Source organism: Cygnus olor, chromosome 2 (genome assembly GCF_009769625.2).
Source record: "Cygnus olor isolate bCygOlo1 chromosome 2, bCygOlo1.pri.v2, whole genome shotgun sequence".
NCBI classification, from domain to species: domain Eukaryota; kingdom Metazoa; phylum Chordata; class Aves; order Anseriformes; family Anatidae; genus Cygnus; species Cygnus olor.
This window is the reverse complement of record NC_049170.1, coordinates 31,807,318-31,834,838: the sequence shown is the minus strand read 5'-3', so window position 1 is coordinate 31,834,838 and position 27,521 is coordinate 31,807,318. Positions and strand designations below refer to the sequence as shown.

General features: G+C 39.8%; 1 protein-coding gene across 1 annotated transcript in view; it reads right to left on the bottom strand.

The window, feature by feature from the left end:
• AHR (aryl hydrocarbon receptor) overlaps positions 1-24,386 on the bottom strand; it is a 63,097-nt gene extending 38,711 nt beyond the window's left edge. The window contains 2 exon segments of the mRNA XM_040548164.1: positions 16,476-16,663; positions 24,217-24,386. Of these exon segments, the coding sequence (XP_040404098.1) occupies positions 16,476-16,663; positions 24,217-24,272 (244 nt within the window). The 5' untranslated portion in view covers positions 24,273-24,386.
• Between the last annotated feature and the right edge of the window lie 3,135 nt (positions 24,387-27,521).

The following is a 27,521-nucleotide window of genomic DNA, read 5'->3' as shown; positions in this document are numbered from 1 at the left end:
TATAACTGCAGTCTCCCAGTTTTGCAAGCCCTCCTCTGTGTACGTTAAATGATGGTTGCAAATTTGATGGCCAAATACTAAATATCCCTGTATTCAACATTTATCAAAGATAACTACTATTTTTTCCGTACAAAATATTTCATACACAGCTCAATTTTTTTTTTTTTTAACCTCTATGAGAGGAACATTCAATTTTTAAAAAATAGGCTCTGTAAAGCAGTGAGAAAAGTTAGTGATTCATATGGTTTTACCAATTTAGGAAAGGTGAAAATGATTATCGTCTCAAGTTTTGTGACTATCCAGTCAGCTGAAAAAAAAAAATGCCCTGCTGAAGTCATGACTTTCGAATGCTCTCCCAGGTAAGTTGTATCAGTGCAAAAGTTCAAATGTAAAAGGGAAGTAAAAAGGCATATTGCTGACGATGACTATATAAATGTGTGAGCAGAGAAAGGTACTGACCTGTACAAATCGAAAACAGCAGATGGGATAACCATGGTCAATTTTTCACAAAGCATATCCAGAATGTTTAAGATGGAAAAAATATCATTCAGTCTCATTTAGAAAAAAAAAATTCCAGGCATTCCTTTTTCAGGAGAGCTTGCTTTTCTATGGCAGATTAAGAAAGGTTATTATATTGCTATGAACTTTCTTTGCATACTTCTAGCTTTAGCAACAAAAGAAGTTATTAAAAGTAGTGTCTATAATATCAGATTTGTTTTCCCGCTCTTCATGGATGAAAGGTTGTGAAAAAAACAATACTTCTCCTCAAACATAACACTATTTAACTTAACTTGGAAATTTAACTTGGCTTAATCTAAGGATGAATTATAAACAAATTAGATAGAGTTCAATAATGTATTTCTTTAAGAATCAGAATGGAACTATGGGTGTTTAGTCAGGTTAGTACTGTAGTAATTAACAACTTTTTGCTTTTATGTGCCAAACGGTACTTCCATCCTTAGATCCCACTGCCAAAAAAACTATTATTACATTCCAAACATTTAGGAGTAGTACACCAACTATGAATACATAAATACAAAGCTGCCAGCTTTGCAGAATATATTCAAGTGACAAAATTCTTGACATCCTGGAAGCACCTTACCCTGCAAGCAGCACAGTAAAAAGTTTCTACTATAAACAATTCATCCTGTTCATAAAACTAAAAAACCTTGGGTATAACACTGGATTACCATTCTTATTATTTCAGGACATAAAAATAATTTAAAAATCAGATTTTATGATGTTATTTATTTTTTGCATCTGCTAGGTACACTTATCTTATGTATGTAATTTGCCCCTACAGAGCGTTTAAGTGGGATGCCATTTAAATCCAATTTTTTAATTAAATCCATAGCACACAGTCCATTATCACATTTTTAGAAAGGAGACAATGACATTTAATTTTGGAGAAATATATGTACAAGGTGATGGTGTAACAGTGCTATTTTCAAAGTTACTGCCCTGGCTGATAATTTACCAGGTTTTGAATTACTGGAAAACAAGCAAATATAAATTAAGAGTAAATATGTTATGAATGTTATAAACGTCCTTAGAGGAAAAGAGTTCACTCTGTGGTCTTAGTATGTATCTAAACACAGTAAATACCCCTTACAAAATATATTTTATTTTTCTTGGTTGATTTTTGATAAAAAAGTAGCATTTGGTGAAGCGTCATTATAGTTTTAGTGCTTTGGTTACTACTGATTACAATGATGAAATCACAAACAAAATCATAAAGCTATTAAAATATGGAACAAGTAATTCCCTAGACATCTCACAGATGCTGCCAAATGAGCTACACCCTGTGTTAAGCATTAAGTTTCTAATTAAGGGAGATGTAACCCTCCTGTGTCATTTCATGGTGGTTAACATTGAAAGTGATAAGCTTGACTGCTTATCTTCCCAAAGAACCTTCCACGTATCGGTAGGTCTGACGGATGCCCACAAACGCTCTGTGATATAATCTACATCTTAAGTCTCTCAGAGCTGGCATTCAAATTCTCGATGCTAGGAAAGATCCTCACAGCATTTACCGAGTCCTTCCATTGGAGAAAGTAAACAAGGAGAAATTCTGGTCATGAGATATGAAGTCAGTAAACACCTCTGTACAGACTGGAATTCCCTCCAGGGGAAAGATCATGAAGCCCTAGAAGGATGCCTGTTAGGCAGGTCAGAAAGCACAGTAGTAACAGGCATATTGGAGGAGGAAGGGAAAAAAAAGAATTTAAGGCAATTCCTCAAAAAGTCTCTTGAACCTTCTGTTTAGTTTAATATGGCTCTAGTTTGAGGTTTAATATGACTGTGGGCATGGTACTGGCTAATGCTGCCAAAGAATCTTCTGAATACTTGAGAGATACCTCAAGTATGGAAATATTTATATACAGTGTAAATTCCCATGTTTTATTTTCATCCTGAAAGGAATGTGACCCACTTTATGAAAGATAGCAACTGTAGGCTTGGGGGTCGTTACCAAATTAGAGGGAGACAGATCCTTTCCCAAATGATTTCACGCAGAGGACATGCCGTAAAGTCTCCAGCAGCGCATGACTTTGTACAGCGCTGAAAGAATCTGCAAAGGCCATTTTCTCTGAAATGTGTTTAAAGCAGTAACAATTTCTGAACGATTCAACCTAATTATGTTTTTCTTGAAACTATCAACTGGTATATCACTTGAATCTGCCCCCTTTCCCCTGCTACAGGAGGGGCATCCCTCCCTGTTCATTTCCATTTATGACCCTTAACCAGACAAGTCCTCTCTGGGAGATAATTTACAGATGTGCTCACTGGGAGAGAAGAGGTAAAAATCAACACGACTCTATTCCCTCTGATCTTAGAGTGGGAAGGTAAGGTAAAAGGCTAAATATGAGGGAGTCTCAGCTCTTTATCACCAGGCTGGCTGGTGACTGTCAGGTACCTGACCTCAGCCAGAGGAAGGCACAAAACTGGCATCCAGCAGACATCAGATAATCTGTCCCCGCTCTTGTACATCAGATAGGGTCTCTATTAAAAGACAGAATAAAGCTACAGATAAAATGTAATGGCCTTCCCAAAACCACATCTGCATATATAGATATAGCAGCCTCATCTGAGCCACCCTGTTCCAGAGCCAAGATGCATTTCACAACGTGAGCCAATCCTCAGCACTGCTGCTACAACTTACGAATGCAAACCTAAGTACATGGCAGCACCAGAAACACATCACCTCCTTTGCACTTAGCACATGGGGACTGGAATGGATGTCGCAGGTGACATAAAATGAAATGACAGCAAAGTAATTTGAAGTTGGGAGGTATGGAATAGAAACTCTTGTTAATCTTCCCCTCTAACACAGCTGTTACCCTGTATGCTTCCCTGTTTTTTTTTTTTTTTTTTTTTTTTTAATTCTCTTTTGATATATTGAGATGGATTCAATTCCTGCAAGAAAGGAGTTTATAAGAATCCTTAAGTGTTCTGGAACACAAGGCAGGTAGAATCTGATAAGGCTATTTTTACAAGTTTGCTTGTTCAAGCACTTCTGTCATTACTATCTGCTAACGCTTTCTTCCCATAAGCTAGAGAAGTTAGGTGTGACACTCGCTACATTTGGCACATTATTTGTAATCCAACTCTTTGCTCTAATTCATTTTTCCTACATCGTTTATAATACTCACTACACTATTTCACCATTCCATCTTTTCCCAGGGTATTGTTTAATATATAATGTTCTTCTTTGCTAGTCTATGCTTTTAAAATTCTCATTTGTATACACAGATTTTTATAGCCTTCTCTCTCTCACTCACCAGGTGTCTGTCCTACTTAATTCTCTAACCAAGAACTCAAATGATTTTGCAGAAATGTCCTCTGCTTTTATCCAGTCTTGACTCTATTTCAGTGGTTTATTTTATTTTTTTTTTCTCCAGTCTATATTTTACTGGACAAGCGTCTGCTAAAAAAGTCAGAAATAAAACAACTGACTACTTCGCACATTAAACACTTCTTAAAACCTTGCTCTAACTTTTCATGCTGAACATACATTAAGTCACATTTTACGAACAGGCAGCTCAGATACATTTGGTGAAAGATGTTCTACTTGCTCATGTGTGCACACTTTCTCCCTACTTTTATTTTCTTTACAAAAGAGGCTTTTTATTACTTAGAAAAAATAGCCATTAGTTACCCTGTACAGCAAAGTAAGATTTATTTTTTTAATTTTATTTTTTTAAGCCTGTTCTACCACGAGCACTTTCAAGTAATCAAGTAGAAGTTGTCTGAGAAGGAAACCACCTTGCATGACAGTACTCAAAAGTCCAAGCAATCTGCCAAGCAATTAGCCACAGCTTTTTTTTTTTCTTTTAAAAATAAATAAAAATCAGTGCTTCTTTCTGTATCATTAATACAAAATGTTAAAAGCAACAACGGAAACATGACAACTTATCACAAACTGAAACTGCCTAATAACCTTTTATTCTGCTGTTCTTTGAGAGAAGCAAGTATCTATTTTGCTCTTTAGATCTGAAGCGAGTTCAATATTTAAGTGCTGCTTTTAAAATATTTTCAAATTATACAAATAAGACTAAATACAAGTGGAAAGCATATTGACGTATTATGACCAAAAGTAATGATTTTTTTTCCTTCATATTTGTAGAACTAATTCCATTTTTACTACCTTGCATAATATTCTGTTCCTCTATTTGAGGTATTGAAAGAGGGACAGTGAATCAAGTCAGCTTCCATCTGCCTTTTACATGGCAGATGATGTTAATCAACCCAGCTGGCTTATACAAAGATGCTGCAAAATGCTTTGCAAAATGTAACTTGCAGAGTAATTGCATTACTTTTCCGTACAATGTCACAGCCACATAGAGTAAATGTTTCTTTTAAAAGCATTAACAGTAGCTTTGCATTCTTAAACATGGCTGAAGTTTCAACATTGAAGAAACACATTTACTGATTTTAAAAGCACTTTGCAGCATGGTGACACTAGATTTTACAAGATTTTCCTAAGAAATATACCATAAAGATATTAAAAGCTGTTTTAAAACACTCCCATAACCCACGAACTTGAAGTTTAACCTGATTCTCTGTAATTTTCCTCAACTTTCATAGGATTCTTTCTTCCATACCATTCTCAAAATGGAGTTCAGAAAGCCAAGAACTGTTGAAGATGGGGTTTTCCTCTTTAAACTGCTACAAAGTATAAACAATAAAATAATAATAAAAATTCTGTCAAGGATCTGAAAAAAACAGTATTGTATGGCAGAAAATTGCTCACAGCATTGATTATAACCAGCTCAAACTCTCCTACATGGAACTGCTGAACTTTTTTTTTTTTTAATTCTTGTTTTTCTATGTTGCTTTTTAAAGAATGAGCAACCATATTATTCAACGTGGAATGTTAAGTGTTTATGCAGAAGTCTCCCTTTCAAGGCGAGGACGTATTTTCAGTTGCCACAAAGTGGTACTTAACACACTGCTATGTTTTCTTAAGTAGGAGGAAAAACCAACAACGAAGTTGTATATTTTTTTTTTCTTAAGTGACTAACTGAGTGATGCTGAACTTAGTTCATAGAGTGCTAATTAATCACTCCAGAAACATCACACTAAGTCAACACGTATCTACCTCCAAAAATGAGAGAGTTCAGTAATGGCTTTTGGAAGACTTAGTCTTTGTTCACAAAAACACTTGCACTATCTAAAGCTAATGTTCCCAAACTATGGTATGCAAGACACTTCAAAGTTATTTTATGTGTGTGGTAGGCATCAGTAGCTACAGATCCTGATCTGGGCAAAAAAGCCAGGAGCTACTGCAACTACCACACGGTAAAATCTTATCACCTTAAAGCCTATAAGCATGTGCGCGCTTCTCACTCAGAATACCTACATCACACTCCCAAACTGGGATACAGAATGAGATTTAAATGAGAGATGAAAGGCAAGCAGCCATTTTTGAGGAGCAGGAAGAAGGTAGATAGGTTACAGTACCATGAAGTGTAGGATTAGGGATAAATTATTACAGTCTTTGTCCAAGAGGGTAATTGGTATCTAAATGTTGGCTGGGAATTTCTAAGCCTCTAATGAATCGGCAGTCATTCTCAACTTAAATTAGAGCCTGAGCAAATGAAGGAGCTAAGAAAACAAAACAAAACAACAACAACAAAAAAACCTTTCAAGAATGTCTACAAAAGATATTTCCATTAAGCAGCAGAACAGTGATTAGTGTCCAGTGCTTTTATAGCTAGCCAATTGCACCTGGTCACCTGATGTCAGACTTTTAGTCTGATTTTTTCTGGGTGTTTATTAAAAAACACCAACTGGGAATAGAACTTTCAACTTTTGCTTTTATCATTTACTTTAAAACAGAACAGTACATTGCAGGAAACATGCAGTTGTTCAAATCTGTCAACTCTCACTTGGGCTTTGGAGCAACTTAACCACATACCAAACCGTACACTGTTTGTGGTTTCAAGGCTTGGAGGCAATGAACTCTTGTTCCATAACTATCACAAAGAAGAGAGTCACCTGCTGAATCACCAAAACCATATCCTGGTACACACACATTTCTTCTGAGGTATTTCCCATTCAACATCTCCTCTGTACATCTTCCACGTCTATACAGAAAAAAAGCCAGCTAAAGTTGCAATATGCCCACAAATTGTAACTTACCATCAGACCTATTAATATGACACTGGTTTAGACAAAAAAAAAAAAAAAAAGGAAAACAAGAGTCATCGGATCATTCAGGTTGGAAAAGACCTCTAAGATAATGTAGTCCAACCTTTAGCCTAGTAAGAAGAAGTTAGATAAATAAAGAAGTTAGCTAAAAAGATAAAAAAATAAGTTAGCTAAACTGTTAGATGTGAGTAATGAAGAAACAAAGAAAATGCAGTGATTTACTTTCTTATGGAATGAGATGTAAGTTCAGCCTAGATGCCCAGAGGTACCTGTCTATCATGTTTTTTTGTTTGTTTGTTTGTTTTTTTCACCCTTAAATCTTAACACAGTTTCTTTTTCCTATCAATTAATTCTTACACAGTTTGGAGCAATGCAGAGAGTTTATAACCATAAATCTAATCAGGCATTATATTGTGTTTAAAAATCATCATCCATTTGTTATACTTTCGATTTCTTACTTCTAAGTAGAAAATGACCATTAGCAGCACAGATTTATTTACTTTTAATAAATTCTGAAACAAATGCTTGAAGCCTTGGCTAAAGAAGTCTTTTTGAAGTAACTGCTTTCTCAGTTTTGTACACTAATAATCATTTTTCATTATAAGGCTGAGGAATCTGAAGTGATTTTCAAATTTCATTTACAGTTCACAGTTATTTTATTGTCTATTGATTTCAGAGACAAACTAATCTCACTCAGACTTGGACCGGGCACTCAATGTTTAACTCAAATCCATATTTTTATTTTTTAACTATTAAATATAAAAAGAATGCCTTAACTTTGGCTTCACACAATTAATGGCTCAATAGAAACCTCACAGACTTTTGCCTGGGGAATTTCTGTATGCTTTCAACTGAACAAAAGGAAATGGTCAATTACATTTCATATCATAGTACATAACCAGACAGCTCAATTATTCTACTAACAAAATATGATACCACGATTGTAGTCAGAAGGGTGTGGAGATAAATTTGGGAGGTTGTTTTACAAGACCATTCAAGTCCAACCCTTGCTTTACATGGATGTTAGTGATTAAGCAACTTCTAACAGAAATACCTCATTTAAATTGAAGCAAAAACTTAACTTCATCTCTTTTGGTGGAATGTATGTTTTTGTGCCAATTCAAAACTCTTCGGCAACTTAACGGAGCACCTTCTGGAATGCTTGAAGCACGGCATGGAAGTGAGCTTCTGGAAGTGTGCTTCCCTTCCAGACCAAGATTGTCTTCTACTTGGGATATGGGACTTATTCCCTGCTTATATCACTGTCAAGGCCCAAGGACCTATTCTGTTAAGGAGGACATTCACAGTGCTGGCTGCAATACTGAACCCTGAGGAACACTGCAAGTAACAGGCCACCAGCTGGACTTTATACTGCTACTCACAACCCTTTGAGCCTGCTGTTCCAGGCAGGTTTCCATTGCCACTAGAGTCCATCTACCCAAACCGGTTTGGCAATAATAAAAGAATGAGATGATAGTGAAGACCTTGCTAACGTTGAGGTGAACATTATCCACTGCTCTCCCTTGTTCACAGAACCAGGCATTCCTCTTAAAAGGTAGTCAGGTCCATCATGCTTGATTTAACCTTAGTTTACAGATTAATGAGACTACCATTCTCACATGATAAAAATTGAGGATGAACTACTTAAGCCAGTAGCCATTTCAGAGTAGTAGATCCACACTGAAAGAAACATTGAGGACCTCGGGGCAGCCGACCCTCCTAAATACTGTGGTAAGCAGCTGGAAGTGTTCCAGCAGAGGGTCCACAGCCAGCTAACAAAGACAGCGTGGGGCTCGCAGAGGAAAGGGGGACACCTGAGAAGTACAGAGGCTGATGCATTCCTAAAAACTCTTACAGCCGTGGGGCTCAGACTTCTTGCAGAAGGGCACAATCATTGCACTCTACCTTCAAAAGCTGATGGGTTGCACAAAGATGAGCATTTTTTTTCCTTCCACATTACTAGGTATAACACATTAACATTTACGCCATCTGTTTAGCATACTGAATGAGAATTCCTGTTTGCATTGTTATCCTTTTCAAGAATCAGACACACACACACACAAAAAAAAAAACAAACCAACAACATATAATGGGTTCTACCTATCTACAAAGTTTCCCACTTAATAGGTCAAGAAAGACTATCCAAAAAAAGTATCAGACCAGTATCAGTGGTCTAGATACATTTCCTATCATTGTCTGATAAAGCACACCGAACAACAGATGGTATAGCAAGAAGTAGATGGGGAGATACCATTATCTTTTCCTCTAAATATAAACAAATATTTATGTGGCACATTTTAAATCAATATAGGAAAGGCGTCATCCTTCAGCTGGCAACTCAAATGCAGACATCAAGAAGCAAAAAATAATTCAGAGACTGAATATTTCAGCATGAAAAGCTCGTACCTCGTGCTTGCCCACAGGAATCATAACACTGAACACATGACAATGGAGTCTGATGGGGGAAGTCAAGAATGTTTGACCAGTCAGACCACGGACTTACTCCAGTAAATTCCTGCTTTATGCAATCAGCTAGAATTTGTCGTAAGGGCCCATACATGCACAACTTTCAGCTTAGTATACGTCATAGGATGCCATGCGTAAAGTGTGCAATACAGAGCAATTCAAATGGCACATGGGTTGAATTTCAAGAGGAATTATTCTGTGGAAAAAAATGAGCATCTCTCTGTTCAATTGAAAACAGAGTTCAGCATGCATCACCAAAGGTGACCAATTCCTATTTGTGTGTGCCCTTTAATGTTCACAGCTGGCAAACGGCAAAACTACATTTTCTTAAAGTAGTTTCAGATAAGTGGTCTGGTTCTTACAGTTTACTTCATTTAAGCTTCTAGAATAACTACAATCAGTTTTATCATTAATATAATATCTTGTTAAAACATACAGCTTTGACAGTCCATCATTGCAGAGGTACAAGAACTCCTATGAGGTTTTCCCCAGGAAACATTTGTCAATACTTCATCTGAAGCTCTTAAAAGCACTTGAAATTGGCTATTTCTCTTATCTTTTTATATACTCTTAAAAAGAAGTTATAAATTAATCCATTACAACAAGCTCTGGTAACTAGAATGAACTTCTAGTTATGTAGTTAGATTTCCAAAACAATTCACAAAGCAATCATTCATTAACTATTAATTTATCAAAATATTTATGGAGCCAAAACTGTTTTAACATAGCTAAAATTTTTTGTTTACTTAGGAAAAATAAACAGTGTTATAACTGGCTAGAACTGTACAAGTCTACAGAGCTCAATCATACAAGCAAGTCTGATTTCCTTACCAGAATACAGATAAAGTCAAACAGGAAAAGCTAGGGCATTTCTCCTATCAACAAGCACACACAGGAGTAAAACTGCTGAGTCATAAAGGCACACAGCATTAAAAGCTGTTTTGGAGTTCATGGATTTGTACACTTTTTTTTAAAAGAGTATTCGTACTGAAGTGTTAAATTACCAGGACATAAGGTCACAGTCAAGCAAATAGTACTCATGCAAAATCAAATGGGTGAATCATGAAGCCCATGGAACACAGATGTTGGAAGCCTGATGCTACCTCTAATTACACTCCTTAATTACACTTTCACCTTTAGAGGATGGATCAACTTTTACTGTAGTTTGTACAACAAAACTCCAGATCTTATTACCTTCATGTGCCAGAGTACAGTAATAAAAACATTAGCAAAAAATCACAAGATTTGGAATATATAGATTCAGAGAAGTCGTAGTACCTCCTGAGGTTGACACACTTGGTATCCTGCTACCCACTCTGGTTCTGAATGTCACGCTAACCATCATATCAATCTCAAGAACATTTATACAGTTTGCACTGAACAGATTTTAGGCTCTGATCTTGCAAACAAGGCAGAATACTCACTGCAATAGCCAGAACAAAGCACAGAACAGTATACGTAAAACTAATCTCCCTATTTACAAGGGCTACAGAGTAAAGCCAAATACTATTCATACTGGAACTGGGTTTTCAAGAACTGTTACAACAGCTTGGTGGAACATAAGAGGCTCCTACACAGACTTTCCGTGTATTTTTAATCAAGTAATAAACATAGCACAGAGATGAAGAGATAACCTTTTATTCTTCTTCCCTGCAACGGGAGCTCTAACAATGACTAACATCAACCACTGAAATAATACACTGCAACAGTCCTGGAAAAGAAAAAAATGAAGATGAGATTAACTATCATTATTTGCACATGATTCTCCTTTTTACCCTACAAACATATTGATAGGGTAAGCTTTTCCTTTCTGATAAGGAAAGAATTTGCAGTTTTATATGTTCCGTATGAGGTATATTAAATGTAAGTTGTATCAGTCCGTAGCACTATAGGTCTGTGCAGCTGCATTACTTGCCTAGTGACACAGCACTCCTAAAAATAAAATGTTTCTGGTCAAGTTAAGAATAAGAACGAGCATGTAACAATGAAAACATACACAACTGGAGATTTAAGGTGATGTCACAGCTACATGGCTCCAATCAGCATTTGTGAGGATCAGAATTTAGGACTTCAAAGCCTAAATCCCTACTTATGTTCTGTTATGTAAAATACAGGCTAAAATAGCCTGTAGCAGACAAGCTACAAATGCTTAGTCTAACTCTGGGCTGGGAAGGGGAGGGGTGAATAAAAAAAAAAAAAACAAGTACGGCAGCACGGATTAGGAAATAACTTGAATGGTACGACAGGCTGATACTTCAATACCAAGGTACGCATTCTGTAGTGACTCTGGATGGGGTGGGGGAGAAAACAGTACGAGAGGAAATAAAATAATTTTTTCCCTTTTTCCTCCAAACCTCCAACAGAATGTAAAACAACTCATTCAAAAATTTAAATATGAATTGATACCTATGGTAGAAATACAGAATGCATAAAAAACATCTGATTAGGCAGAGAACTGTGTAACTTCTAAGGCCAGAAACCAAGCAAACTGGAATCTGAATAATATTTTAACAGAAGGATGCAACTGCTAGAAGCAAGACGTGGTGGATTCTCCATTTAACTTCGTCACGTCAAAATCAGATGGCACTCCACCAAAACCACACTCAAACAGTCTCTCTCAAACTATGGGGTGTTTTTCCACCTTGGGAGTACAAAAACGCCTCATAATGCAATGATGAATTAAGTAAGAGGAGTCAAACCCATAAGAAGCTGCTGGCATTAACATAAACACTTGCAAGCAGTAACTTCAGCCTGACTGCACCGCTCTGTCCTGGAGGGCTTTAGCTTCTCCTGGCTTGGGAGGCAAGTGTCTAAGTGTAGAGCAGGAAGAGCAGGGAAAGAGGACAAACGCGAAAAGGAAGTTGCCCATTTGAAAACACATGAGGAAAGCTGCTTTAAACAAACAAGCCAGGTAAATACAATCACCTGAAATAAAAGTGAGTCAGGCTGTATCAGCCTGGCCTTAGAAGGCTGAGCTTTAATCAGTTGTTTTGTAAATAGGTTTCTGTTTCACAGCAAAATTTAAAACTTGGCTAAAAATAACTAACACATTATTTGTATCTGCTAGATTGTACATATATTGTAACCATTCTTAATGAGACGGAATAAACACACTGTCTCCCGTTTTACCTGTCTTTACCATCTGTACTGTACGTCTTATCCTAAGCTGCACTCCTCAGAGCAGAAACCTCATGCAGTCTGTTCTCTCGAACATGCAGTACAATAGAACAGCAGGCATCACAAGAAAAACACATTGTATCAAAGAATATATTTTATGTGATGACAACGGATGCATCGCAAATTTAAGCTATGTTATGCCAAAGAATGCATGTTAATTATATTACAAAGTAAAATTAGGCAATGCAAACTTACTGGAAAAAATTCTTAATTATTCTGTTATTGCTGTGCTTGCCAGAATCACTTGCATACAACATAAGAAACCAATTCTGAATAATTTTGAACAGAAACTTTCTTCTGTAATTGCAGAACTGTCCAATAAGCAAGAGAAAAAAATATATACTTTAAACCACAGGAATTCTTAGCGAAATGGATAAAAGAATAATTAATAAGCAACACATTCAATTTTGTTTCTAATGTATTGATACACATACACAGCACAGCGACTTCATTTCAGTTTCTGCAAACCTCTCCTTAATTCTAAGTATACCTTAGAAAAAAACCCTGCCTGGACATGTTAAAAAAAGTTATCATACTAATCCTGTTTTTATTCCCATTTACCCCTTTAATCTAACTGCTTCACCAAAACCCTGAGAAGACTCATTATAAGTGTTCTTTCTTGCTGTGGTATTTAAATAGTTGTCAATTTGTCACATAAGGACCAGAGCTGGAGGCAAAAGGGCTTTTTCATTTTAGCATGCACAGGGAACACAGGCTATGCCTAAATGACTGTCCAGTTGTGCTCCAGATGCTGAACTCACACTAACCTGCATCCACACAAAGAACTGTTGTCCCATACCCTACTTCTATACACTTTTCACCGCTGAATGCACACATGTATTGGCACTTCACATCAAAACAGAGTGAAATAATACAAGGAGAACATACCAAGTCATTCTTTACTGTCAGCAGACACCTGCCTGATTTATCCCAGTCTCTTAAAAATAACAAGCTTGCCTTAAGCCACTTGCAGAAAGTATCTTACACACACAAACCAAATACTCCAGCAGTGATTTAAACTCACCTGCTTGACTTTGAGGTCTGCTGATCTACGTCAGTACATGCAGGTATCAGCACACAGCTGAAAAGCAACACTACCTCAAATAATTTCTTAGCTTTGACTGACCACGCAAGAACTTTGGCTTCATAACAAAGCAGACTCAAGAGACATTATTTTAAGCCACTACTGAAACGTTCTTTCTTGACTACAGAACTTCACGTTCCAATTCTAGCATATACAAGAACATGCCAGAGTGCCTGACGTGGATACGGAAAGCCTTCTGCCACCATGCTGACTTGAGTAACCTGACCACACAGACAGCTACGGCATCATTGACTCGCGTAGCTGAAGGGCAGCCATACAGGATTGCTTAACAGCAGCCACTGGGGAACTTCAACAACAAACTACAACAATCAAAAGCAAGTGCTCAACACAATATAATCAGTTACCGACAGAGAAAAGGAAGATGTTTAAAGGTTATGGAAAAGAAAAAGACGTACAACAATTTCCTAGAATCTGGTGTGTGTTAAGTGTGTTAAAACCTACTGCGTTTCTAACTTGACACTATGGAAAAACTCATCTGTCTTTAACTCCAGGGAAAATTCAGTACCATCTTAATGATTTGGGAGGGAAGACTTTTTTTTTTTTTTAATACTTAGCTTTTAAAGTAGCAACTAGACATCTAAGTGAGGAACATTTATTTAAATGGACACAACTTCTTGAGATGTCTTTCATAAAACAGTTCTTCCCCGCCCCTCCCAGACTTCCGCCTTCAGAAAACAGACATCCACTCTGGATTATTTAAACTTGGAAAAATGCAAGTGTTTTCTTTGAAAAAATATCTATTGTTACAGCAAAAACTTGGGTTTCCTTTCAAGCAAGATCATATGATTACGCGTTTATATTTTACTTTCCGCAGGAATTTACACACCCCCCATTTGCATCCTGTTATTCATTTAGCGTTTCCCTTTACTTCAGCATGCTGTGTTAATAACATGGACCTGCTGGCTCAGGCCAGGCACTCAAGGTGACAATCGATGATCACTCTTGCGTTTATCAGATTAGTTCTACAGGGCTTTCCTCATTATTTAACTACAGAAAACATTCCTTCAAAAATCAGTTCCGTGAGAAGCACTGTATGGGCAGATCATGAAACCAACTAACCTAGGGTGGTGGGGTTCTTTATTTCTGTTGCTGTTGGTATTTATTCGCTAATTAGGTACTTTAAAGCACTTATTTCTCCTTTGGAGGGTCAGTTTCAACTGAAATAGATTTCATGTTATTTAAGTACATTAAAATAGTAAAAATTATTTTCCTCTTTGCAATACTGGATCTATCATAGTCTTAGATTGCGTTATCTTGTTTATCTTTAATCACCTACATTAGCTCTTAAACACCTTCAGATTGATATTGATTACTAACCTGATTTGTTGTCCTACCTCTAAAGAAATAGCAAGAAGCCTCTTTCCAGAAACAAAAAAGACCAGATAGCTTCTATGAAGGTAAATGTTACTCTTGCTTTATCTTAAATAATTTGATGTTATTTTGACTTTTTGAACAATGTATCTTTTCACATATACCAGGATATTTTATTTTACAGAAATTAAAGGAAAAATTTCTGTTGTAATGTACCCAGTATATACACTCACTCATTGTTTGAAAAATACTTTACAATTCCTATCAGGCAAATTAAAACTCTGCTACTTAATTCATTATGACACAATAACCAGTATTCCACAGCTCTGGTCCAGTATTATAGCCATAGTAGCTGCATGTATCTGTATGATGTGGATACCATTGGAACAGTACGTTGTTACTGAGTTGCAACACAGTTTCAGCGTGCTTCAACAGTATTTACACTGCATCTTGAGATGGATATAGAACTTCCCTGCTGCTGAATGGCTGAAAGCTACCTTCGTGTTCAAATTAGAAACAAGCAACTGATGTAAATTTTGGTGTGGAGCGATTACAGGCTTTTCCATCCTCTTTTACATCACAAAACTGGGTAAAGCCATGATTTTTTTCCTATACAGAAATAATAGCACTAACCCCTTTATTCCAAAACCTTCAAGTGCAAGTTGTCAGAACAAAATAAAAAAAATCAAGCACTTCCACTGCATAAGAAATAGAGATCAGTCCATATGAACTGAAACACTAAGTTGTTAGCTGGTAAGGACAGAGGTTATTTTCGTGTCCAAACAACTCTGTCAAAAAAAAAAAAAGACTGATCAGCTGCAGATGCTGAGGAATGTAATTCTATCTTCGGTATAGTGTCATAAAACTTCTGATTGATTAAAAAAAAAGTACAATTTTATTTAAATACCAGCTCTTTGCTTTATTCCAGCAATGTAAAGGACCAGACTATTTCTGCCTTTGAAGAGACTGGTATGCAGCCAACCACCACATTTCACCCTACAGAACAACTCAGGTAATGAAGGAGAAGGGTCGAACTCCTTTGCTACCCTGACACAGTACGGGAGGACACGTGCTGCTGGCCTAATTACTACTCTGAGCACTGCTGTGTTACCTTCTCCCAGGCTGGGGTCAGCGAACACCTGCCCACACAATTGGAGAACCTCAGCTGTCATCTTAATGCCTCATACGCTGCTTTAATCAGGGCTTGAAGACAGGAAAGACGTTGCCTCTATTTCTTTAGAAGTCACCTTCATGATAAACTATAGGAAGGAGTACTAACAGTTACCCTATATAAGTCTTTTAACCTATATGAAGTCCTAACCTATTTAAAGTCTTAAACCCTATATGAAGTCTTTTCCATGCATCATTAAGCAAAGCATACAGCTGATGGGAACTCATGACATGTATTGAACTGTAATAGCTTTAGGAAGGCTATTTTCAGAGGAGAAAAAAATAAATCTCATCTCTTCTCCTCTTTGAAAGTCTAAGAAAAAGGACTGGAAGACTCATAAAGGGTGATATTATTTCCAAATGCAAAGCTTTGAAAGACTGGTGATTTAAGTGAAATATAGGTAGTTACATTTGGTTTTCAAGAAACTGGAAAGCTTACTTTATACAGTTACATTGTACATATCCATGCAACTGGACGTTCCATTAAAATACAGATAAATTTAACAAGTTTAAGTACTTAAACAGCTGAAATCAGCCTACAGTATGAACAGAATTTTACAAGCAGGCCAAAAACAAATAAATTCCCAATCCTTACCGTCAAAAAAACTTTTGGCTCTCAGGTAACTGACGCTAAGCCTAAGCACAGACAACTTATCCAATTTGGCGATAACATCTTGAGGGAAAGGCAGAAGGCTAGCCAAGCGATCCAGCTCCGCATTCAGACGATCCCTGTGTCTCTTGGATGGATTGGACTTGACTCCTTCAGCTGGGGATGGCTTTACTCTGTGGCAAAGAAACAAACAAAATATAAACAAAAGTTTCTTCCCAAAATGAAGGTAAGTATTTGCCAAACCTAACATTACAAATAGCCTTTTAAACTGTAACATGCAAAATGTTTTTCCCAAGTGACTTCTGTTTCCCACGGAAAAAAAATAGAATTAATCTAAGATCATTTAATTCCCCCTCAATACACCCACTATTAAATGAAGCAGTAAGAGCTGCGATGGCTATCTGACCACGTAATGAACATTTGAAACCATAAGAGATTTAGCATTTATTAAAACCCTCCTATGGTTTCACTTAAATGTCACTTCAGTTCTTCCAAATACTTGTATTAAGAATAATTCAGTTAAAATTTATTAATATTTGTGCACAAATTATTTGACAGTCTACTTTTAACTCAAATTACAGTTTTTCCACAGGTGTCCTTCATTCTTCATCAATGTTTGGAACAGGTTATTGTCAAGTGAACACAACAGAAGGCTTAGGAACTTGCTAGACAACAAGGCATTCAAAACTGCACAAGAAAAGAGATACAGCTTAGTCAGCAAGTAAAATCTCTCTCGCTCACACTATTGAACTTGTCCTGTAAATCAACTCTTAGCTGATGGCATTCCACTTGAGTATGGCATGACAAAGGCATACCTTTGTAGCTCACACAGTACAATGTAAAAAGCTTTCTGTTATGAAGTAGATAATAAACTTTTTGTAAACCTGCTGTTTTCTATTCATATTTGCCCTGAGCTCCAACTCCAGATACCTGAATATGAATACTCATACCTTTTCATACATGCAGTAGTCTAAAAACAGATTTACACCCCCTCCTCACTTGAATTATATTTAGCCATTCCAAGCCAACACTAAAACCAATTAACTTATCTGTGCGAGCCATAATACATTTTAGAACATTTATCACAGTTTCCTAACTAAAAAGTGATTAATTCTCACTTTTCCCACATCGCAGTTGTATTTGAGAGCTGCAGCCATTACTGATTTCTTACAATTTGGCTGCTTTCATAGGGATGTTGGCTCTGCAAGGTGTATTGTTTGTGAAAATAATGATCATAAAGACTTCAGCAGTTAAATTCTTCAGTATTTTGTTTAGTCTGCTTCCAAGTTTTGTCTCTAAATCACTTTTAAGATGAGAAACTGCAAAAACTCCAACAGTTATTTTTGCCACTGCTGAAAGTGAACCATACTGAAAAACAATCTCATCTTGTGCTTCCAGTCAAAAAGGTAGTGATAGAGTGGACATTCATTTTCTTAGCTTGTTGTTCTTCTTTCTCCCCCTCCTTTTTTGTTTCAATTACACGTGTTGGTTTAAATTCAAACCATTCTTTTTACAGGCATTGTTTATTTTTGAAACTTGTCAAAAACTTGCACTTACACCCGGCTTCGTGACCACTGGCTCTGCAGCTGCCCTTCTGTACATTAAAGAGGGGCATGCTTTTTACGTAGAGCCTGGTAACTTGAAGGTGCCATAATATAAAATGTTAGCGAACGGATAAAATACATTAGCAGCAACCACTTACTCCTTAAGTTAACCTTGCGACAGACTAAGCACTGCCTAGGACACAGTTCTAGCACAGCTCTATACTACAAACATTGGAAAAGTGGGAAAAGAGATGAATCAAGAGGGTGAATGAAAATTATTCTTCTTAAAATAAAATACTATCTTAAAATAATTTAGTAAAGCTTTCTTCACATTCTCTTATTCTGGCAGGATATTCACTTGTACAAGATTAACACAACTTAAATATAACCCTAACAAAATAAGGTTCAATAACACCAAACATCACCAGCAACATTCAAAGTTGCTTCATAAATATTTTTGTGTATTAAACAGCCATAAATAAAAGCACAGAATAATAAATACCAAACCTTTAGCAGATAACAGCTGCATAACAACCAGTGAGGAGCTCACTACTATCAAATCAAACGCACTTCTAAAAAGCAAAGGTCCCCATGAGAACAGTTCACCATATGCCATCTTTTCCGAAAAAAAAAAAAAAAAAAAAAGCACTAAATGCTACCTTCCTATTTTCACAACTGTCCTCCTGCCTTGCTTAAAACTTCTATAAGCCGTTTGGCAAGTTATGTTGAAATTATATGCAACTGTGCAGTTACCTTATCAAATTGCTCGTTGGATCTAATTGTTTTTGCTTTACTTTCAAGTAATTTTTCTTTCTTACTTCTAAGTAGTCCAAAGCATAAGGATTTCCTAAACATAGTATTCATTTCTGAATACCAGGTTAGCAGTACTTGCAATATAAATTTTACCATCTCCTCTTCTTCCAAAGGAAACACTGATTTTCCTTACATTTATTCTCTATGACCCAACTAAAATCCGTGATATAAACAGAACAACTATCTTCAGTGACAAAAGAAATTAGGGCGTAAATGAAGGGTGAATAAGTAGTGACTTGAGCCATTTTCCATTCACTTACGTAAACCCTTGATGCTAAGGGCAGCCCTAGCAGCATTGCAGAAAGTTATCTTCAAGTAAAATGGAATGCTACGTCAAGATTAAATCCATGCATACTTTATTTATAAAGGAAAAAAAAAAAAAAGAAAAAAAGACTAAAGAAGGGAACAGATTTTAAGCTGACCTTTTGGTTCTTGATCTTTTACCTTACTTACAGGAAGTTTGAATTCTGTAATCAATCAAAGGCCAGAGGTCTCTGTGCACTCAGTATCTCTTAACTGAACTAAGTCCTTATCACCCAACAGCTGCAAAACAAGCAAGGACAGCTAATTCTAGTTTTAACGTTAGAAGAGATTTGCCATCATAACATTAGTTGACTACTATTTTCAGAGGTCTGTTACAAACAACTTAAACAGAAGTTTTAATTACACGTTTACCATGTGTGCACTCACAGACATTAATAACACTATGTTATTAAAAAGTGCATGAGTATCTGAGTCTTCTTATTAAGAGGCCAAAATAAATCTCAGTATTTATATGCTAAGTTGTATTTTTAAAGAGAAATTGATGCAGTTCTTTTCTTTGAGAAAATGAAAACTACACACATTTATTTTGTTCAACAAAGAATTATTTTGTTCAACAACCAATTCTTTAAAATAAACAAACAAACACACAAGCACTGAAAAGCAGGATACCTTATTCACAAGACCAAAGTGTGAAATGAACTCAGGAAATAAAATGATGTGCAAGAATAGCATTAAAGAAACAGAAAATTATGTTTAAAAACTAATTAAGAAGTTCATCAGAATGGCTTTATCACTTAGAAAAAACAGCACGAAAGAGAATATGCATGTCATCTAACTGATGGATTTAATCTTTTCAGCTGTGTGTATTTTTCATCTCATCTTCAAGATTTCATGAAATAACATTCTTCTGTATGTTATTCAACTAACTGCAGCTCAGGTATATGAAACACGTCAGTTACCACTAAGTATGTGCTACATAGGTGACATCTCCCCAAATTCTCTGTTTACTTTAAAAACTGAAAAAGACTCCTATGCATGTACGCTCATTTCCCACTCCGAATTTACCATTAATGAACGTTCAGGTGATGATTCCTTTGGAAGCAACAGACACAAGACAAACTACCTCTTTGATCAAGAGCTGTTGTTAACCTATGCTGAAGGGGCAAGATACACTTTCCAATGGTTCCTTCAGCAGGCAATGAAGCCAACAAAGGTTTAGGCAGCTGAAGGGATAAGGTTGTTTTTACAAAAAAACAAAACAAAACAAAACAAAAAACTCCAACCAGTGGTGTGCTGCTCATTGGATGCTGTACTGTTTGTCCTGCAGGACCAAACAGTCTCAGTTTGCTCAGGTTGTCTTGGTGTTGGAACAACCCTGGCAGAGCGATGGAGACAGCCGAACACCAGCCAGGAGTGAAAGCTTCTTGCTCAGTTCTAACATACTGCAATACTGTTTCAGATCACAAGCCAAGCCTATTCAGAAAGAGAAAAAAAAGCATGCTCTTCACTGCTGGCCATAGTATCTATGTTTGACTACATTCATTTGTGGCAGATTTTCTTTCCAAAAAGTATACTTTTGCAAGAAGCATTGCCAAAAGAAAAAAAAAAAAAAAAAACACAACAAAAACAAACAAAGAAACCACCACCACCAAAAAATCAAAGAACAAAACCCACACCAACCAAACCTTAGAAACAGTCACTTTCAAGTAGCAGTCTACATGTAACATACAGGTACACCAAGACTGGCAGGGTTATCATTTCTAAGTTTATTCTACTTATGACAAACAGCTTTAATGTCTCCCTTTCAAATGAAAGGTGTAAACTGTTGTATGTATGATACTGCTTTAAACAAAGCAATCTTTTAATGATGATTTTTCTTTACCAACGAAGTTGCATTTTGAAGGCTTGTTCTGGCGCTTCTTGTTTGTTTGTCTTGAAAGAAAACATAAACAGTCATGTTTTCTTTCTTTTTTTTTTTTTAAATTAAAAGTATCTCTGCACTGCTTTCAGACATTATTATGTCTTAATTTGTAGTCTTAATTAAGGATCAACCAGTCAAACATTTTTCTCTGGAATATTTAGTATCATGAATACTTTTAAACTAATTCAGAACAAAAGCGTATCATTTCTTATTTAGTCTGCTTTTTCAAGAAACACGCTGTTACACTTTTTGTGTCTGCACAGTATGAAACATTTAGATCCCCCCACCCCATTCCTTGTCTACTACATTCACTCAGTTATGAAAAACAATTCCTATCCAAATACTAAAAAAAAAAAAAAAAAAAAAAAAAAAAAGCACAGAGCAAATCACAGTTAGATAAAGGCAGAAAAATATAGAAATAGAAGAACTGCAAGGTGGAGCGATAGTAATAGATCCTAACATTATCTGAAAGACGTTATATCTCCAGTAAACCCCACCTCAATAAAACTTTGCATTTTATCCTCCTAGCACGTAAAGTCAGCGGTTCAGCTACCAATCGCTTGAGAAAAGGAATACAAAGCCTTCAAAAATAAGCAAAGAAAGAAGGAAAAAGCAGGGGCCATGCCCTGCTCGCCAAGCCCCCGGGCACGCAGCACCGCCACGGGCTGCGGCCACCAGGGGGACCCGCCCGGCTCCGACGGGAGGAATCCGGCGGAGGGCTCCGAGGCTCCCAGCGAGTGGTTTCTGCAGCGCATTACATTTTACTGGAATGCAGATTGTTTACTAGGCGCTTTTTTTTTTTTTCTTTCCTTTCTTCAGATGACAAGATAACAAGATGAAGTGCAGGAGCAGTTGCCATTGTTGCTTTTCTTTTCCAGCCGCAGTACTGTAGCTCCCTGCTGAATCCGAAAAGCGCTTTTCAACGCTTGGCACTGTCGGGCAGCTCCCTGCCAGGTTCAGTCCTTTACACGGCACAAAGACAGGGTGGTTGCAGGGGAAGCTTCCTAAATCGGTTTTGAGTTATCATCATGACTTTAATGAGTTACCTGCACCTGGAGCAAGACATATTTCTTCTTCATTTTTTCCCTATGTACAGTAAGGCACTGTATGAATACCTTCTTCCAATTCTGTAAACTAGCTGCCTAGTGTTGCAGGTTAACAATTATCAGGATCCTTTCAAAGGTATATATATAGCAAATGAAACATTTAAAGAACTATCTACTGAAGCAATCTTTATAAAAGGTACTACTCCCAGCAATACATCACTTCTTTAATTTTGCAACTTTTTTGGAACAACTCTGAGCGCTGCTGGGGACATGAAATATCAAGTTCAAAGAAACTTGGATCATGGCAGCATCAAACCATAGCACAAGGAAACAGCGTTGGGACAATTCTCCCCTCCTTCCCCCCGGTCAGTTGCAAAAGCTTACAGCCTCTCCCTGTGGTTTTTGGCCCAAAGGTACGTTCTGTAATAGGTGACATGAGAAATCAGAGCTCTCTGACCCACCAGCAGCGATCCGTAAGGTTGGTCTAACAGCACAAGGAACCAAAAAGCATAGCTGTTAGGAGAAGAAAAAGCGATGCATGCCAGATAAATTCATCTTGCATACAAATAATTTCTGGTATCCCAAACAAGGTAGGTTAATAGTCATGCCTCCTCTTCTACGGTCAGGTGAGCACACAACTTTAATATCAATACCTTTACTTTAAGGGGAAACACTTACTTCTCCCTTTGTTTTTAGAGGGCAAAATTCCTCAACAGAGATATGATTCCCATTAGGAATAAAAGAAGCTTCAAGTTCAACTAATAAGACAAGCGCGGCCAAATTATGTAAAGAGAATATCTACGCAGAAAGAGATGATTTACATAGCTACTGTGGTAACACACACACACACAAAAAAAAAAAAAAAAAAGGAGTTTCACATCCTCTAATCCAGCCTAAGAATTTAATAGTAAGGCAGACATAAACCAATCTTACCAAAAAGGCAGCACACCTCACCCTTTCGCAATCAGAACGTAAGAATTATTTGCCTTCAGCAACTAATAGTTGACAAACACCACCAATGCCTTTTTACTTCTTCATGAAAAAGCAACACTAATTTCGCCCTTGAAATCCAGATCTATAGAGCAAGTCTAATTCAGCACCTCTGTTTGGAAATGAGTGATCAAAAGAAAAAAAAGCAAACACTGCTGTTCATATTATGACTGTACCTTCCAGCAAGGGCTTTTAAAAAAGCCATGTTTAGACTTCTTGTGCTAATTTGTAGACCGAGAATCTGGATATGTGTACGTATTCACTCTAACAGCTCCAACCGTAAAGACACAAGCACCCCAGTTAATTCCCCTCCCCCGAGACAGTTGTCTGCTCTAAGTCTAAAACCATACCATTTACATGAGAATTTCATTAAATATTTGTCCTTCTGTAACGCTTTTGGAGTTTCGGCAATTACCTTCCACAGGAGCACTCCTCCAAAACACAGAGGGCATTTTTTGAGCTTTGTATCACGGTTATCTTCGCTGCAGCCCAGTAGTTCAGCTTTACTACTTTTTACGACCTATAGGTACTCGACTTCCAGTCGAAAGTGCAAGTTCAACATCTCCTGTGTCCTGCACATCGCCGGCCAGCCGCTCAGCGCAGCGCCCGGCGCCCGGTCCTGCGGCAGGTGCACAACGTGCCACTGCCCAGGTAGCGAGCCGTCCCTCCCCGAAGTTTAAAAATAAAAACCGCGGCCAGACTTCTTTTTTTCTGCTCTCTTTCGACCTTAAAAGAGACCCGCAGGGTGCCGGCGGCGGGCTGTGACCGCTGCGGTGCGGCGGCGAGGCCGGGCCAGCGCCGGGAAGGGGCCGAGCGCCCGGCGCTGTCACCTCAGGTGCCTCCCGAGCCGGGGCGGCCGCGCTCCCTGCTGCCGCCTCCGCCTGCCTGGTGGCGGGGGACGCTCGCTTCTTTAATTATTATTAATCAAGCGAAATGAAACAAGATCACCGGCCCCAGGACACGACGTGGGGCGGGCACGGCTCGGTACAGCAGCCACCTTCCCTCTCCTTCCCCGGTCCGAGGAGTGAGGGCAGGGCCGCGCAGCCGGCGGGCAGCCCCCCGCCGCGGTGCCCCGGCGGGACGAGGCAGGGAAGCCGCTTCCCCGTCCCCCCCGTCCCCTTCTTCCCAGCCCGCCGAGTGCCGCTTACATTTTCTGCACAGGTTTCCGCCGCTTGCGACTGGCGTAGGTGACATTGGCGTTCATCCTGCCGCCGCTCCAGGGCCGCCGCCCTCCTGCCCGCCTCGCTCCGGCTGCCGGGAGGGGGCGAGCCCCAGCGGCGCCGCAGCCCCGGCCTCGCCCGCGGGCCCCGGCCCTGCCGCCCAGCCCGCAGCGCGCTCGGCTTCCCCGGCGCGGCGAGCTCGGGAGGCGGAGGCGCCACGGGGCGGGGATCCCAGGTGATCGGCGGCGACGGCGGCGACACCCACTGGCCGCCCCCGCGGGACACAGGTGTGGGGGCGGCCGGGGCTTTCCAGCGCCGCGTCCTCCCCCCGCGCCGAGGCGACACCGAGCACCCGGCCGGTCCCGCGGACTCCGCGCCCCGGCGCGGCCGCCGTCTGCTGGCCGAGCGCCTGTCAGTGTGCGCGGCGCCGGGCCGGGCCGCGCCTCCCTGCCCAGCCCAGCCCAGCCCAGCCCGGCCCGGCCCGGCCCGGCCCCGCGCCCGCTCCTCCCGCACGGCGCTGCCGGGTCCCGGTCCCGCCCCGCCCGGCTGACAGCGCCACCGCCCCCTCGCCCCCCGGGGGAGGCCCCTCGCGGCGGCCGCGCTGAGGGAGGAGGGGGCGGCCGCGCCGCCATGTTGGGAAGGGCGGGCGAGGGGAGGAGGGCGGCCGGGGGGGTCGGGGGGGGGGGAAGGTGGACTGCGGGCACCGGCAACGTGAAAATAAAATAATAAATGAAATAAAGTCACGGTTGCGAAAGGAAGCCGAGCCCGCCTCGCTTGCAAGATGAGGCTTGTGTCGGTCACCTGCCCGCACCGAGGCCTGCAGCCTCCTCAGCTTCCCGCTTCCCCGAGGCTGAAAAAAACTGTCCAGGCCGCAGGTCACCCAGTAAACAAGCCAAAAATAAGGCGCTACCACCAAAACGAGGGGCTGGGAGGGAGCCCCAGGTAGGAGTGCTCGTGGGTGGACAAATGGAAATGCGCAGGGCTCCACCGCAGACAAGGACAAGAGGACGCTTGGGGAAAGTCACTTGGGGCAACGCTGCAACTTCCTAAGCACCAGAAGGACCGAAGGGGGTTATTAGCCCAGGATGTGGTTAATATCTCATTAGGGGGTAAATCCGTGAGTTATTATGCTGACATTTTAAACTAAACACTTATTTTAAAGGAAAGCAGCAGCATCACAAAAAGTAAAAGGTGCTGCCAAACTGCTGACAAATAAAACCGTTTAAGAAGCCTCCTAATGCATTTGTGACCCGCCAGTGCTTCGCCTTCCTGTATTCTTCCTCTGTTTCCTCTCACAAGAGCAGAGCTCTTCACCCAGAATAAAGACAATAAATTTTGTCTCTGCACTAAACTTGGGAGACGGGGAGTCACCCTGTGTAAACACAGGCTATACACAACTGTGACTGCGACAAGAGCCTGGCTGACCCATGTTGAGAATGAGGAAGAGCTCCCTTCTGCTCCCGTTGAAGCCCCCAAAACTCCGTCCGCTTCCCGAAGCAGATGGCTGAGTCCCGCCCAAGCGATGCAGCCACAGCCTTGGCCCCTCTGCTGCTCAAAACTCAGGCTGTTGCCTTTAGCACAGGTCCTTGCCTTTTGCCTCCTCCTGGTTCTCCCTGCCTGGCTGCGAGGAGGCTGAGGCAGTGTCCTTGGTGCTGGCTTGCATCTGCCTGCAGAAGCTGGCCAGGCTGCAGGAATTAAAACAGCAGCTAAGAGCACTTTCACATTCCCTCTCTGGCTGTTGAAACCAATACTGTGGTTATGAAAGTACTCCTGGTCCGGTATGCTGACAGAGGTTATTAGCTGTGGCCCAGGTATTACCATACGGCAGCTGCTGGGAAAATAGAGCACCGCGGTTGTGCAAACCCCAGCACAGCCAGTCTCCTGGCTCAGGGGCAGCTGCGCCGTGCCGAAATGCAGCAGCTTTGCTGAGGAGTCCCGGCTGCAGCCATGCTCTGGTTCCAGCATCCTGTGCGTCCCGCGGTGGCATGGGCCTCGTCCTCAGAAGCTCACAGCGTGAATTAGACAGCATAACACACGCTTGTTTACCAGCTTAATTGCTCGAGTTTAATTGCCTGGGAAGCTATCCCAGATGCAGAGTATGCTGAAGCCACAATATTCAGATTAAATTAATTTAACTAAATCTTAAAAATGCTAGTGTGCAAGTAATTGATCAAATACTGTTTTGAAAAGTATATCTTCAGCAAACAAAAATTATTGAAATCCATTGAAAAAAATATATAACAAAGGAACTGTACACGTCAAAATGTCGGTGCATTGCATTTGCATTCCTGCCACATTCCTGGCCAAACACCTTGGCAGAGGATGTCAGCAATTTGCTGCTATCTGTCGCTCTGCAGTCCCTTTCCTCTTTATTGTCTTCTCTCTTCACTAGATGTTGCCAGCATCCAGACAGATAGGCAGTAATGTGTGCCATGTCCTATTTCCTTCTCTTCTCCAGACCCTTTCTTTTGATTTTAGGACTAAAACTGAAAATTAATGCCATTTACTCTCTCCAAATCCATCCATCTAGCCAAACACTCTGTTTCTTCTCACTTAAACTTCCCAGTCCCTTTCACTACTCTTTTCACCCCTAACCTCTTCCTTCTCACTGGTTTCTTCCTCTGTCAACACAAGTGTGCTGTGATCACTCCATACACAATACAAATTGCTGCTCTGCTTTCATTCTTCTCTTTAACTACATTACCTTTGTGTTGAAAACATACAGACATTGTTTAAAGCTCCTCTTCTTCCAATTTTTGATCATTTTCAGTCTGAGTTTCCTCACTGCAACTGAACAAAGTCTCCAGCAACTTCTTATTCTCTTAACGAAAATCCACCGAGATCTCTCTCCACTGAGAGATCCTCAAGATCTCAACGTGTTTCTTGACCTTTTGTGCTGCTTAGATACTGTCAGACACACCCATACTTTGCAGAATCACAGCATGGTTGAGGTTGGAAGGGACCTCCGGAGCCCATCTGCTCCAGTCCCCCTGCTTGAGCAGCACCACCAAGAGCAGCTTGCCCATCACCACGTCCAGACAGCTTTTAAGGATCTCCAACGAGGGAGATTCCACTACATCTCTGGGCAACCTGTGCAAGTACTCATGCTGGTTCATCTATCAGGTCCAAATGCACTGGAGGCCACATGAAGAAGGAGGTAGGCTTTAGCCTCCTCTGATAGATGTCATCTCTCAGTTAGTTCCTTTCTGGGGCCATGGGAATTTACATGGTACCAGTGGAGTTCTGTGGTTGCACTTCAACTCCCAGATTTGGAAGCAGAGAGTAAGGAAAAC